The 15,341-nt window shown below is 40.7% G+C and overlaps 1 protein-coding gene across 1 annotated transcript in view; it reads right to left on the bottom strand.

Annotated features, from left to right (window-relative positions):
- Positions 1–577: 577 nt before the first annotated feature.
- Positions 578–15,341, bottom strand: part of LOC139708612 (coiled-coil domain-containing protein 186-like) — a gene marked incomplete at its 5' end in the record, with an annotated part of 47,814 nt that continues 33,050 nt past the window's right edge. Inside the window, 2 exons of the mRNA XM_071620555.1 lie at positions 578–2,370; positions 3,688–3,837. Of these exons, the coding sequence (XP_071476656.1) occupies positions 2,278–2,370; positions 3,688–3,837 (243 nt within the window). The remainder of the gene's footprint in view (positions 2,371–3,687; positions 3,838–15,341) is intronic.

Here is a 15,341-nt window from a genome sequence, read left to right as displayed (position 1 = left end):
TCAGCTAGTTACTTGCTTTCACTGAAAGATATGGATTAGACGACTCTGAAATTTCAATGATCAATACATCATTATGGGGAAACGAAAAACAACAAAATCTCTTTGCCTCAACATTTGTCAAAAGTATACAAGAATTTCTTAGGCAACTCTGTTGTGGCGGCAGTCTTGTAGCTGGTGGGCCAAGCACAAAATAAAGACAGCATGCTTACACATGACATCAAACTCTGTCAGTCTTTTGCACCATTTTCCCAAGAAAAAAAGAAAAAAAAAAGAAGAAAAGTTCCATCAGTACGGGCAACATAAACACCTTAGTACCACTGATTTCTCCATAGATGTGTTAACACATGCAACATCCCATCACGTAAGCAGCTCACATACAGCAAAATAACTGAGATCCGCACAAATCAATAAATAGATATAATATATACATATATGATCAAACGTAAGTGACATATACAGTTCATTACCTATGGAATGCATTAGTGGTGAAATCATCGGAATCAAATACAGATAGACTTTTTATCATACGCATCCTTTGCCAAAAAAAAAAAAATGTATATATATATATATATAAATATATTATCATATACATGCAGGATAAGAAAGTTGGTGATGATTGTTAAACGAAAACAGAATATCTCCATGGCAAAGAGCATAGAAGTTATTAGTGGCTGATATCAAATGTTTTCAATCTTTATCTAGCTACCAGCAGTCTTCCCCTTACCTTCTTGACACCCAATTTTTTTTTCTTCAAAGTTTATGAGTACAAATTCTTGTTCACAAAGCATCCTGGAGCTCCAATATGGAAATGAAACAAGGATGTGTATCGATTGCAACGTTTATCTTTGTGGCTGTCTGGTAATTATCTCTTTTTAACCCATGAGAAATAAAAAATACTGCTAAAACTAGAAATGTCACTATGGCGACTGGTACACCTCCTCTATATCGCATTACTCTCCTCATAGGTCTACAGCATATGATGCGGTTTTTCATACCCTGGGGTACCATTCAGAAATCTGCCATTTTGTTGACTTAACTTTGTTTAAGCACTGTACCCTGGGTTATCCACAAAAAAATTTTAAAAATGGGGAGGAAGTAATTTTTAGTGCTTTATGCAAGAAGATTTTGTCGCACTAGTGAACAAAACATTCTGTGAAATCCTTTTTTAATTAGGCATCTTGGGTCTCCAAACAAGGTAAATTGGATGTTAAATTCTGTTCATTACTAAAAACAGAATTCTAGGTGTCAATTTTTTTCATTTGATACAGAAATGATATAGTTAAAGAAAGCGTGTGCACTTCCTTCGCATTCCCTCAAAACTCAGACAGACGGATAAACGGACTGAGCCGAAAATTTTATGGGGGAGAAATAAAAATACATGATGGACGCTTGGGGCATGCTAAGAAAATGAAGATAACATTCAAGAACGCCTTTCATTCCTTGCCCTTAAACTGGACACAATATTCACTTGAAGTAGACTGTGCACTATTCTGAAGTTTAAGTGCTGCATGCTCGTGAAGTTACCCAAAAAATCACAGAAAGCCCTGCAAACACAGGCCTCTATACCTTTAATATGTTGGTGAACCTTTGTGGTGTAAATTGAATAGGTTAAGGGAGAATACAGATGAAGCAAACACATTTTGCAAAACACTATCCTTTTTTTACCCCCCAAGGTGGTGTTCAAACCCAGACCTGCTTCTTGCCATAAATGTGAAATGCCACCCATTCCATTCTAAGTGTTCAGGCAAACCTAAGGCAAAGTGATTGATTAAGACTTACAAACTGGTATGCATCTGAGCATAACACAAATTTATCACTCAGTCCCACACATGCAAAAATAATGAAGGGGGAAGGAGATTTGAGCAGCAAACACAGTGGATGTAAAGCAAAGGACTGCTAGAAGGAATCATTCAAACTGCAGTTTTATCTTTGTCATTTTGGGGCAAACATTAACAACAAGCCACGAAGGACTTCTGCCTGTAGTGATGAGGCCAAACAATTCATGATAAGTCCAAGCTACCCCATGCTCACTGTTCACTTAGAGATATTTTCGCTAAATTCACTAATAAACTGGCCTGATGTGTACGATGAGAAGACGTATAATAAGTCGGTTTGGAGGACGAGTGTCTAACAGGTTCCTGACGTTGACGTTGCTACAGCTGGAAAGTGACACGGTAAGTACTTCTCTTGGATGCAATGGTCTGAGGGCGGGCAGGGAGATGCAGTTGGAGCCCGATGTCCACATCTCCGTCACAGCCCCCCGCATTTTGGCCGCGGTCAAGTTCGATCTGACCTTCCACGCCTGGAGGACTTCAGCTGCACTTCCTCAGACAAGCGGGCTATCTCTTGACCAAGGGTATCAATGTTCTCCTGTATTCAAAGATGGTCACACAAAAAAATGTAGATTGAAAACAATGGCACCTCGAGTGGTGAAACAATAATCGGGTTGGACCAATCAAAACAAACACTGGCAAATTTCTCTTTTTATTTTGGCAATGCAAGTGATTTTGCTTCAAACTTCAAAGCTAAATACATCCAACTCTTCTAGGTGGCAAAACTTATTTTTGTGGTAGGACATACCTTCTCAATTGCATCATTAAGTTTATGAGAAACACAGGGCATATGCCATATTTAATCAACATGGAACACACACATGCACACACACAAGGCAAGTGCCAAAATGTGTCTCGCCCATTCGCATAGAAGAAATTAATTTTTTTCTAACTCCCGGAAGTTCATTGACCCTGGCTATGTCCTTTGACCTTCTGGTGACCTTCAACTCCTCAAGGGACATTTACCAGCTAAGTTTGGTCACAACCAGACATATGGATCAAAAGTTATGAGCCATAATCGAAACGTGCCGTAAAAACTTCACATTGGGCCCTAAAAGTTTGTTGACCCCATCTGTGACCTGTGACCTTGTGATGACCTTCAACTCCCAAGAGACATCTACCATCAAAGTTTGGTCACACATAGGGATCAAAAGTTTTGAGCCATAATCGAAACACGCCATAAAAACTTTAACATTGGGCCCTAAAAGTTTGTTGACCCCTGTCTGTGACCTTTGACCTTGTGGTGACCTTCATCTCCCCACGGGACATCTACCATCCAAGTTTGGTCTGAAACGGAGATATACATCAAAAGTTAAGAGCCATGATCAAAACGCTCCGTAAAAACTTAACATTGGGCCCTAAAGTCCATTGACCCCTGCCTGTGACCTTTGACATTGAGATGACCTTCATGTTTGCAAAATGTGTAACTTTGTATAACCACTCTTCCCTCCAAGTTTGATTGAAATTGAGGTCCTCAGTAGAGAGTTATTCAAGTTTTTGTAGCGTTACGGACGGACGATGGACCGACAGACGCCGCAGGCGACCCCTTGGTCTCCCCTCACCTCCGGTGGGCTTGACAAAAAGCCAGTGCACATGGTAATGATTACAAAAATACTGATCTTTTGATTAGTAGAGCAAGGGAAAATCTCAACAGTACTAAAACTGTGACACTTATTGACATAATTCTTGCTATAATCATACATTATCAGGATTACAATCATCATAATCTATATTTCCATGTATAATCATTTTCAATACAATTTTCACGCTCATTTTGTGATTATCATGGCATAGTCACCAACAGCATTTTTTTTTTTTTTTTTTGGTAAAGAATTGTTGGTGAGGTCTTACTTACCTTGAGGGTGATATTCTTCAGGAGCGTGTCTTCCAGCACTGCCTGGAGCTTCCTGTTGATCTCCAGAGAGAGGTCAAGGGTCATGTTGGGGTCAGCCGAATGGGACTTGTACACCGACGCCATGATCCCGCCCTGCTTGGACATCTGCGCCTGCGCAACGGAGAAAGACGAACCATTTCACATTGCAAGTGGCTGCTTCAACGAGACACGGTGGTGCCGGTATAAAGCATGACATAATGCAATCTGCCATCACTCCAGAAAACCTGTAAGAATCTCCCACTTCTCGCCAAACAGTGATCTAACTGCTACTGATGAAGAAAGTGTCATTTTGAATTCCACTAACCGAGGTCAGTGATGTATGACGTTGTGGTTACCCTCATCTGTGCATAGGCAAACTGACCTCTCCCCAAGATAAAACAAGGCAAGTGCCATAATGTGTCTCGCCCATTCGCGTACAAGAAATTGTACGCGAATGGGATATAACAGCTTAAAAAAAAGATATAAAAGGGTAAAAATTTATGGCAAAAAAGAAACGTGCCATAAAAACTTAACAATGGGCCCTTAAAGTTTGTTGACCCCTGCCTGTGACCTTTGACCTTGTGGTGACCATCCACTCCCCAAGGGACATCTACCATCCAAGTTTGGTCACAAACAGACCTATGGATCAAAAGTTATGACCCATAATAGAAACGCGCCATAAAAACTTGACATTGGGCTCTAAAAGTTCGTTGACCCATGCTTGTGACCATTGTCGATGATTGACCATGTGGTGACCATCCACTCCCAAAGGACATCTACCATCCAAGTTTGGTTACAAATGGAGTTATGGATCAAAAGTTATGACCCATAATAGAAACGTACCATAAAAACGTAACATTGGGCCCTAAAGTTCATTGACCCCTGACTGTGAGCTTTGACCTTGACGTGGCCTTCATATATTATAAAATGTGAAACTTTGTATGACCTCTCTTCCCTCGAAGAGTGATTGCAATTGAAGCCCAGAGTAAAGAGTTACTGAAGTTTTTGTAGCGTTACGGACAGACGACGGACGGATGGACGACGGATGGACGACGGACGGACGGACGACGGACGGACAGACACCGCAGGCAATCCCTTAGTCTCCCCTCATCTCCAGTGGGCTCGACAACAACGTGTAGAGGAAGTGGCTTTGGAGAACTATAACAGTTAAGTGCATCCATCAGAGAATTTACAGAAGAGAACTCACATGCCCCCCCCCCCCCAATCCACAAAAGGGGCGGGGGAAGGAGGTTGACAAAATAAAATGGTCTGCAACATTGACATTAAAAAAAGTAATCAACTCCTAAGAGTTTCTATTTCCTGTTTACAGTAAGCTAAGAGAATCAGAGAGTCTATCGGGATACGCGGCCCTGAATAAACATCACCCGACAGCCACTTCCGCATCGCATTACTCTCGTAAAATCTTCACAATTCCAGGCGATAAGTAACCTGACCTGAATACCTGTCTTCAATGACTATAGAGTGCACTCCTGCTCCATCCTCCCCCTTTCTTCTTGTCAGCTTTCTCAATCCTAGCTGGAATAACATCATGCTCATACCTAAATCTTTAAATCCTGGCGCATTGAGTGCTCGTGAATATTCATAACTGAGCCTCCCCAGGCCTACATGGAACCCTACTGCAATCGCGCTGCCTGGCATAGATATCGACGATACTCAACAGGAAAAGCAGGTCGAGATATAACCCTGTCATCGAGACAAAGCATGTGTATGCATTGAACAGCTCAACTACATTGCGAGAGAGTTCCTTGCACATTTTGAACTTCAGGGAGCAAAATATTTAAGTTTTAATGTAATTCTTTGTTTTGAATGAAGGCAAGTGAACTTAAAATTTCTGGGGAGATAACCGGAAGATTCATTTAGCCTTGTTCTTCACTTTCAAGTTGAAACTAAGAAAGAAAGAAGGAATGAAACTCAGTCAAATCTGTATGGAAAGGCCACATGAAAGATTGCTTTCCTGTATGGAGTTATGGAAGCCATTTTTATTATGAGTAGACCCAGTTATACACCATTATGATATAATGAAACTGCTATAAACTACACTGTACGGGGACATGTGTGTATGCACAACATACAGAGTATAACATGATATATCTGCATGGGTCAACCTTATGATATGTCTGTTAAAGCAGACTTAGTGTCAGTTCAATATAAAGATGTTCAATAAAGATGGTCATGACAGCCGATAATCATTAAAATAATGGCCACTGTGTGTGGGGTCAGAAACTGATCCAAGGGTCATGATCTTGTGGTAACTGACCACCTTCACTAGGACAATCACAATGTCCAATGGCTACTGAATTGGCCTTTGCAGCAGGAAGGCCTATTGTGTGGACTCTGGCCACCATTACAGATTTGACCAATAGCTTCCGACAGACCATTGTTTCTCTTGCCCACACCTGAAAGTCAGCTTGCAGAGCTGCACCTGCTCGATAGTGGTTAATTGCCAGTTGGTCTACTTCCCAGTTCGTTAAACACTACTACGGCTAAACTCATGTGATCTACTATCAATTTCATCTAACGCCCATTTGGTCTCTTATCAATTTGGTCTAATCCTCACTTGGTCTAATGTCCAGTTTGACTAATTATCATTTTGTCTAATGACCAGATGGTCTAATTGCAATTTTGACTCCTTGGATTTTTTCCTATTTTGTCTAATAAACTGTGGGTATTAGATGAAATGGGCATAGCCCATCTGGAGTAGACCATCTGGCAATGAGGCTAAGTGGCAATTGGACTAAATGGTCATTAGATGAACTGGTCGTAGAGGAAACGGGATTAGACCATGTGGGTTGAGACTAAATGGGTATTAGCCAAGTGGGAGTAGACCAAGTGATAGATCATCTTCGATAGTCCCGTCTTGATGGAGGCCTCCCCCCCCCCCCCCCATTCTGTACAAACAGAGGTCCAATCCCAAAACAGATAGGAAAACAAGGCCCATATTACCAGTGGAGGGAGGGATAAGTTGTTCATTGCACCTCCACTAAGAATTCATTTTTTTCTCGAACAGGGTTGAAGTGATGCTCACACACATAAATCGGAAAAAGAAGAAATGTAAGCCTGCAACCCTCATGGATCAGTAGTTGCTCACTATTACAGGCCAAAAAAAAGAAAAATAAAATAGCAGGGGGGAGGATTTCGGCATGCTAAAATTTGCTGGAATAGGCTCACTCATATGGCTAGAGCTTTTGATTGGATACAACATCCTTTCATCAGGGTAGCAGCAGTGTATGCGAGCTGAAAACTATACAATGCAAGAGTGAGGAGAAACTTTAAAAACTTTTGTAACACTGCAAATGCTGAAAGTATACAAGGCACTAGAAGGCAGACATGCATCAAAGAGTTAGACAAACATAGGTACACACACTTCATGGTGAATTCATCTATGATTCATGCATTCACAGCAAATGTAAGAAAGATATGCAAAGAAGGAACACAGAGATTTCAACACACACACAAAGTGGAAAATCACAACCAAAGTAACCAACCATCTACATGGACAGACCATCCCTGGAATGACAAGATCTTGCATCTCAAAATTATGAATTTTCAGGAAGAGTGGAAAAACTTTTTTCACTTTAAACAACATTTTTGCAAAATAACATCAACTTTGATGTCCAATAGCATACAAACATTGTTTTGGATTGCATTGATAATTGCTCTGTTTTAAAAGTCAAATCAGTATTTTTGATACACAAAGTAGAGTTGAGGGGGGGGGGGTCTTTATTACATGCCAAGTACAATATTGTCTTGTCACCCAAGGATGACATGTATCAAACATTCAATCAGTACTTAAATACGTGAAGACCTCAACGAACCCAAATATTATATCAATATTTGACAGATTCAGCATGGCTATAACATGGTAGAAGAATGCATCCATCTCCCCTCCAGGAGGGAAGTGGGGAGGGTGAATGGTTGCTACACACATGCATAATTTCAGAGCCCAGTTACGCCACAGACACTCAAAACTTGGGTGACAGGCGACAGCGGTACTACTCCGCTACAGGTAATCTCGCTAATGGTACATAGAGGAGAGACATCTTTCTGACAGCTACTATGGTGTAAATGAAGGTCATGAGATGAGCATGCACTTTGATGGGAGAATGGTGTTCCTGTTGAAAGAGATTTGATGGTAACGGGGCAAGCTAATCAGATGGTATCATTTGTAACATATCTTGACGAATATTACCCTCCCTGTAATGGCAGGACATATCATGAGAATGAGCCATGTAAACCATAAAATGTCAAGGCAGATGCTTATAACTCAACAAAACAAAGGGAGCAACAACTTCCATTTGGTAAATATAAAGAAGAAAAAAAAAACAGTAGCTGACATTATCTCTGCAGTGATAAACTTCATAACCACCTTTGAACCAAGATTTTTCTCTTCATTTTTTTTTTGTATTGTTTTGTTCCACCTTTAGGTAAAAAAAATGTATCCAGAGAAACATGCTACTGTATCATGCCTAACCTCCCGTTACGCCACTGGCAACAAATAAAGCCCCACATCGTAACTTGATTCAGTAAAGTTCCAGAGTATACAACATGAGCATGTACCACCCTGAATGTTCTAATGATAGCATCTGTGTTCTGACTTATAACTCTATTAGACTATCATTACTTAAAATAATGCATAATTAATAAAAATACTAAATGAACCCTGATGCCCTTCTAACCAAACACAGCCCATGACATTCACTTCAAATGCAGTATCTCTTTTGCTAACACTAGAAGATTTTTTGCACCCATGCAGTCCCTGCTAATTCAGTACACATATATTCACTTCAAATGTAGAGTTACACTTAAAATCAAGAATGGGATATCAAAGCCAGACTCTTTCCTTGTGTTGAAAAGGGATGAGAAGTTAATGTAGGGCTTCAATTCTTTTTATCTCGGCAAGTGACCTGGTAAAAAATTGCACATTTTTAAAAAAGATTCTTTTCTCTTTATGATGATGTCCAAACTCTATTCTATAAAACAATCTTTGCGAATTGCCGCTGTCATTCAATGCATAGTGCAGAGAAGAATTTCTGCATGCATTTCAATTTTGCGAATTTTGGCTCCTGAAAAAAATTGTGAAAATTTGATGCACACAAAATTTCTGGTTTTACAGGTTATTACGTTTTATTTTATTAATGCTTTATAGAATTAAAATGCATCCTGTCCCAGTCAAAGAAACCAAAAGCTTTCTTTCAATCATTCAGGATAATATTCATGTTAACTTTTTGAACAATTGAAATAAACTCATTCTTTGAAAAGGTCATGTAAATGACAACCCACGGTAAAAAGATTAGTGTTCTATCCAGTCTAGTTCATCTAACCAAAAACAAAACAAAGCACAACAAATACTGGCCTGTCACGACAATAATGACAGTTTCAATCAAACTAATTGAAGACCCTTAGTAATATGACTATCTATGTTACTACTTTTTAATACAGTGCAGTAGCAGAGTGAAATAATCAAGTTTCCTATGTGTAAGACACATCAATGAACATCTTGTAAACATCTGGCAAAGGGATATATTCAACTACATCATAAAAACAAGAACAAAATCACAGCAGATGCAACAATTATCAAAGCGAGACATAAAACATAAGAAAATACAATTAACCTGTTCAGGACAGAGAGATTTTTCAGACCAGCGTATCAGTTATCATTTTATATCTGACTTTAAAAAGATTCTTGCAATTCAAGTTTGTTTGTGTGTGTGTGTGTGTTTTTTTCACAAATATTTTACAGATTTAATGACAAAAGAGTGCTGATTAAGGCAGAAACAAATATTTGAAACTGGCTGCTAGTTTATAAGGTCATTCTTTTGAGGTCATTGCAGGCAAGGGAAAGCCATTGCATGAACTAGGAAGTTCCCTCATCACGCAATCAAAGCCGGTCCCGAACAGGTTAAGAATGAACAGAGGCCGAGAACAAAAGCTGAAGAAAGTGTGGAACTCGGAACAGAGAGAGAGAAAGCACTCTCAAACTCAAACCTTACCATGGTTTTCCGCACAAGTGTTTTCTGGGGCAAGCATGGAAAGAGGGTGGATCGAGAGAAGTAAAATAACTGAGACGTTCTTGAGGACAGCGATGATGGAGGATGAATACAGGAGAGGGGGGGGGATGGGGGTTACAATAACGTGACATGCATAGGGAAGCACAAACATGGATATTTTTTTGTTTTCCTTATAATCCCTTTTCATTCTGAAGGAGGTTGATGTTGTTCTACTGACATGCTAAAATGAGTGGGATGGATGAGTTGGATGGATTGATTAGTATCACAAGTATGACGTCAGTATGTTGGAATTGGAATGGAAATGAATGGATGCATTAGTAATCTGGCCACCACTACATGCGTTCCCCTTTTTCCCAATGAATAGACGATAATATTTTTTTAAAGTTATTTCAGTGTATCTGCAACCAAAAATATACTAAGCATGATCACAAGAACTGATGAGACGAAAGATTCAATGTGTCAAGATTGAAAGAATCATGTAACACAAGGATGTATGACTGCCTTGCGATGCCCTCTAATGGAAAATGCTGGCTACAATAGAATCTGCAGATCCATGCTGACCAAATAAATTCCCTATCCTCAGTGAGCTTCCACATACAATGCAAATAATAATAATAATAATAATAATGTTCTGAGATTTATTAGACACGCAATGCAATTCATTCTATGAAAAAAAAAAAAATGAAAGAGGAGGGTTTGTAAACAGTGATATAGCTTTCTATATATACTAAACTCAAATTATTAGTGTCCCAATCATGACAGTAGCTAATGGATTCAGGCAGGTTTAGGTAGTATCATGCATGATTTGCCATTATACGTATATTTGACCATGATTGCCAGATGCACATACAGTGCATATCCTGTTATAGACCGGGGGCCCAGAAGATTTATTCAGCTGAAAAGGGTCACACTTTTTAATGGTCTCATCATATAGGGATGTGTCCAAGGGTCAATAAAATGCATTGCTGGCAAGTCACATCCTGTACCGTAAGCCTAGGGACCACAAAAAGGGACCTCGAAAAATGGATTTATTCAGCCGAAGGGGGTCACGGACAAAAGTTGGTGGATATTGTTCCTTTGGGTGTACTTATCATGAAAACAGCAATGCCAGCTATTTTATCCTGTACGGGGCCCCAGACAGTAGCCCCAAAGGGCCCCAGAAATATGGTGTTATTCAGCTGAAAAGGGTCACGGCTAATTTCTTTTGCAATGGAAGTAGTTCCCATCAGAGATATCCAAAACACCAATGCCAGCTATTTTATCCCGTACGGGGCCCTAGACAGTAGCCCCAAAGGGCCCCACCCCCCATAGGCCTACGTACAAACACACACAAACATTGATTTTATTCAGTTGAAAAGAGTCACGGCTACTTTCTTTTGCAATTGAAGTAGTTCCCATCAGAGATATTTAAAACACCAATACCAGCTATTTTATCCTGTACGGGGCCCCAGACAGTAGCCCCAAAGTGCCCCACCCCCATAGGCCATACGTACAAACACACACAAACATTGATTTCATTCGTGCAGCTGAGAAGAGTCACGGCTAATTTCATTTGCAATGGAAGGAGTACCCATCAGAGATATCAAAAACACCAAAGTCAGCTATGTTATCCAGTACGGGGCCCCGGACAGTAGCCCCAAAGGAGCTCCCCCCCCCCCCCCCCCAAACACACACACCCACACTAGTTTCATTCAGCTGAAAAGAGTCACGGCTAATTTCTTTTGCAATGGAAGTAGTACCCATCAGAGATATCCAAAATACCAAAGCCAGCTATTTTATCCTGCACGGGGCCCCAGTCAGTAGCCCCAAATTGCTCCCTCCCCCCCCCCCCCCCCACACACACACACATTGATTTTGTTCAGCTGAAAAGGGTCATGGCTACTTTCTTTATTTTTTGCAATTGGTAGTAGGCATACTCATCAGAGATATCCAAAACACTAAAGCCAGTTATTTTATCCTGCACGGGGTCCCAGACAGTAGCCCCGAAGTGCACCCCCCCCCCAACACACACACACACACACACACACACACACACACACTAGTTTCATTCAGCTGAAAAGGGTCACGGCTAATTTCTTTTGCAATGGAAGTATACCCATCAGAGATATCCAAAGCACCAAAGCCAGTTATTTTATCCTGAACGGGGCCCCAGACAGTAGCCCCAAAGTGCCCCCCCTCTCCACATACACACACACACACGCACGCACACACACACACACACACACACACACACACACACACACACACATTAGTTTCATTCAGCCAAAATGGGTCACGGCTAATTTCTTTTGCAATGGAAGTATACCCATCAGAGATATCCAAAGCACCAAAGCCAGTTATTTTATCCTGAACGGGGCCCCAGACAGTAGCCCCAAAGTGCCCCCCCCCCTCTCCACATACACACACATACACACACACACACACACACACACACTAGTTTCATTCAGCTGAAAAGGGTCACGGCTAATTTCTTTTGCAATGGAAGTAGTACCCATCAGAGATATCCAAAATACCAATGCCAGTTATCTTATCCTGTATGGGGCCCCGCACAGTATAGCCCCAAACACGGGTAATTTCTTTTGCACTGGAAGAAGTACCTATCAGAGATATTCAACACACCAAGGCTAGTTATTTCATCCTGCACAGAGCCCTAGACAGTAGCTCCACAGTGTCCCATCCATTATACATGTACTGTGAATCAGCTGAAAATGGTCTTACAAATTCTTTTGTAACGTTAATATCAGGGCCTACTGAACAGAGATATCACAAACACTAAAGCAAGTCATCTTATCCTGTATACGGGGTCCCATAGGTTACAGTAGCAAAACACTCAAGAAATTTGCAAAGGAAGCATACTTCTGTATAGTGCACAACCAAGATGACCATATTACGAAAACCAGTCATTTCATCTTGTACTGGGCCCAGGTTACAGTACGTTAGCCATAAAGTGCCCCTCCCCCACATAATTATTATGACATCATTTAGCTGAAAAGAGTCATAGTTGTTTTTCTTTTACAATCGAAGTAGGCCTTAGTTTACATCATAGATACCCAAAACATCAAAGCCAGTTAGGTTTTCCCAGCCAATTTCGCACTTTTGTTGGTTCATTGATTTTGATAGAAGGTTCGAATTCGTAAAATGGGTATTCAAATTGGCTGGTACCCTACGTTCATTCAAATTCGTCTTGACTTGCCGAAAAGTGTATTTCAGTCATTAAATTTCGCGAAAGACAGTCAAATTCCAAACGTGTTCATTCAAATTCAAATCATGCTATTTCTTTGTTTCAGATCTTTTTAACATGTCTTTCTATGTGTGTTTTCGTTTCACCTATAAATTACTGTTATAAAGCAGTAAAAGTGTCATATTTCTTATCTAGTATAACTGGATTTGGTTGTTCTGTAACCAGACTGGTAACGCTCCTTCTCTTTCATATACATGTACATGTCATTATAGGCATATACGCGTACCAGTAATGCAGCTTAACTTCATTTTTTATAGTCATGACAGCACAATATATACAGACGTATATCTCTAGAAGACATAGAAAGAATTATTAAAAAAAAAAACATTTGAGGATCATAACCTTGACTTCTTGTAACTAGCCGACCGCTCGGAATAAAGCGCTCGTAACGGCCAGATAATTTGTGGCTTCTTACTTCTTTGGATTAAAAAAGCACGTTAAAAAATGGTGTCAAAGTCTCTTAAACGAATACGAAAACATGAAATGCTATGATGCTTACAAAACAATAACTACGACGAAAGAAAATAAGGAAAGAGGCCAAGCATGAACATATCTGTTTAATTGACTGCAGAACATGTTAAATTAGATGGCCAGAAATCAATTTGAATGAACGAGCGCAGCATGTAATCACGTGACTATATCATTATGAATTTATGAATGAACGGATAGTGGAATGGTACTTGTCTTATATCGTATGGATTTCAGTTGAAAAAGTGTTATTTAGAATAAGGTTAGAGGTAATGTGAATGTTTCAAAATAAATTTGAATGAAGAGATTAATATGACATTGAACTACCATGTCATCTAGGCGAAGTTTTTGCTAAATTTAATTCAACATTAAAGAATTCGATTAAAAGAGGTGCGATATTGGCCCGGATGCAGGGCCCTTGACAGGTATAGCCCCAAGGTATTCCCACCCCATATGAATTAATTGTTTTTAGGTGAAAACAGTCATGTATGCCTATTTTCCTTGGCAGTGGAATTAACAGCTGAGATACGTAAAACACAAACCCATCCAGTTAAGGGGCCCCCAGCCAGTAGCTGAAAAGTGCTCCCGTATTATTCTAAGTGAAAAGAATCATTGCTATAATTTCTTTTGCAATGGAAGTAGTACTCAAGGAGGTGTCAAAAACACCGAAACCAGTTATATAGCTGTACGGGGCCCCACGGAGTGTTCCTAAAGTGTCCCCACATGTAATTACACTATCAAGATCTGCATCCCGATCTATTCAGTCTGTCAGATCGGGAGAGAGCGGCAAAAGTGTACGGGGACCGGGAGCATCGTGGCAGCAGCGTTTGGGTGATGGGGTTGGATCTGGCAATTTTACAGATCGGGAAGAAATTTTGAACTGGTTCAAAATTTCTTCCTCATCTCCCCATCAAGTTTGACCTATTTTGAATCGTAGCTCAAACGGGGAGAGAGCAGTGACAGTGTAAATACCGCGGGATGAGCGTAACAATTCCAGGTTTTTCTGACCGTAGTAACAGCGGCACAAGAACGGGAAATATAGTCTAAACTAGACACCGACGACATGGTCCCGCTGCTACGCCGCTTGATCAAAGCACGACCTTCCCGCTTTAACGACGCTCTCACTAAGTTCTCTACTCTCGTATAAAATCAAGGCCTGTTCCTACGACGCTTCATTCCTGCTTCGATAACGCTGTTGGCCGCTTTAGCTACGCTGTTCCTACGCTTTCCCAGACTCAATTATGCACGTCTTCCGCTCTCGCCGCTCTAAAATCGAACAAGCCGATACGCTGGAAAATGTTTGCCAGAACAGCAAAACTGATGATGATGAGGAGGGCGCGTTGTCGTTGTCGCGAAAATGAAGACGAAGGAGCGCATATTTAAGAAGAAGAGATGCACACAATAAAGAGAATAAAGCAAAACACTTTGGAGCTACTGTACGGGACCCCGTGCAGGATAAGATATCTGACTTTGGTATTTTGATATCCGATGGATACTACTTCCATTGCAAAAGAAATTAGCCGTGACCCTTTTCGGCTGAATGAAACCAATATATGTGTGTGTGTGTGTAGGGGGCACTTTGGGGCTACTGTCTGGGGCCCCGTACAGGATGAAATAACTGGCTTTAGTGCTTTGGATATCTCTGATGAGTACTACTTCCGATTGCAAAAGCAAGTAGCCGTGCGACCCTTTTCAGCTGAATAAAATCAATGTGTGTGGGGGGGGGGGAGGGGGAAGGGGAGGGGGTAAGGGGGCAATTTGGGGCTACTGTCTGGGGCTACTGTCTGGGGCCCCATGCAGGATAAAATAACTGGCTTTGGTATTTTGGATTTCTCTGATGGGTACTAATGCCATTGCAAAAGAAATTAGCCGTGACCCTTTTTCAGCTGAATGATACT

Source organism: Diadema antillarum, unplaced genomic scaffold (genome assembly GCF_040938485.1).
Source record: "Diadema antillarum isolate AM-2024a unplaced genomic scaffold, OU_Dant_1.0 seq00001355_RagTag, whole genome shotgun sequence".
NCBI lineage: Eukaryota > Metazoa > Echinodermata > Echinoidea > Diadematoida > Diadematidae > Diadema > Diadema antillarum.
Note: the sequence above shows the minus strand (reverse complement) of the source record. Positions and strands in the feature narration are given on the sequence as shown.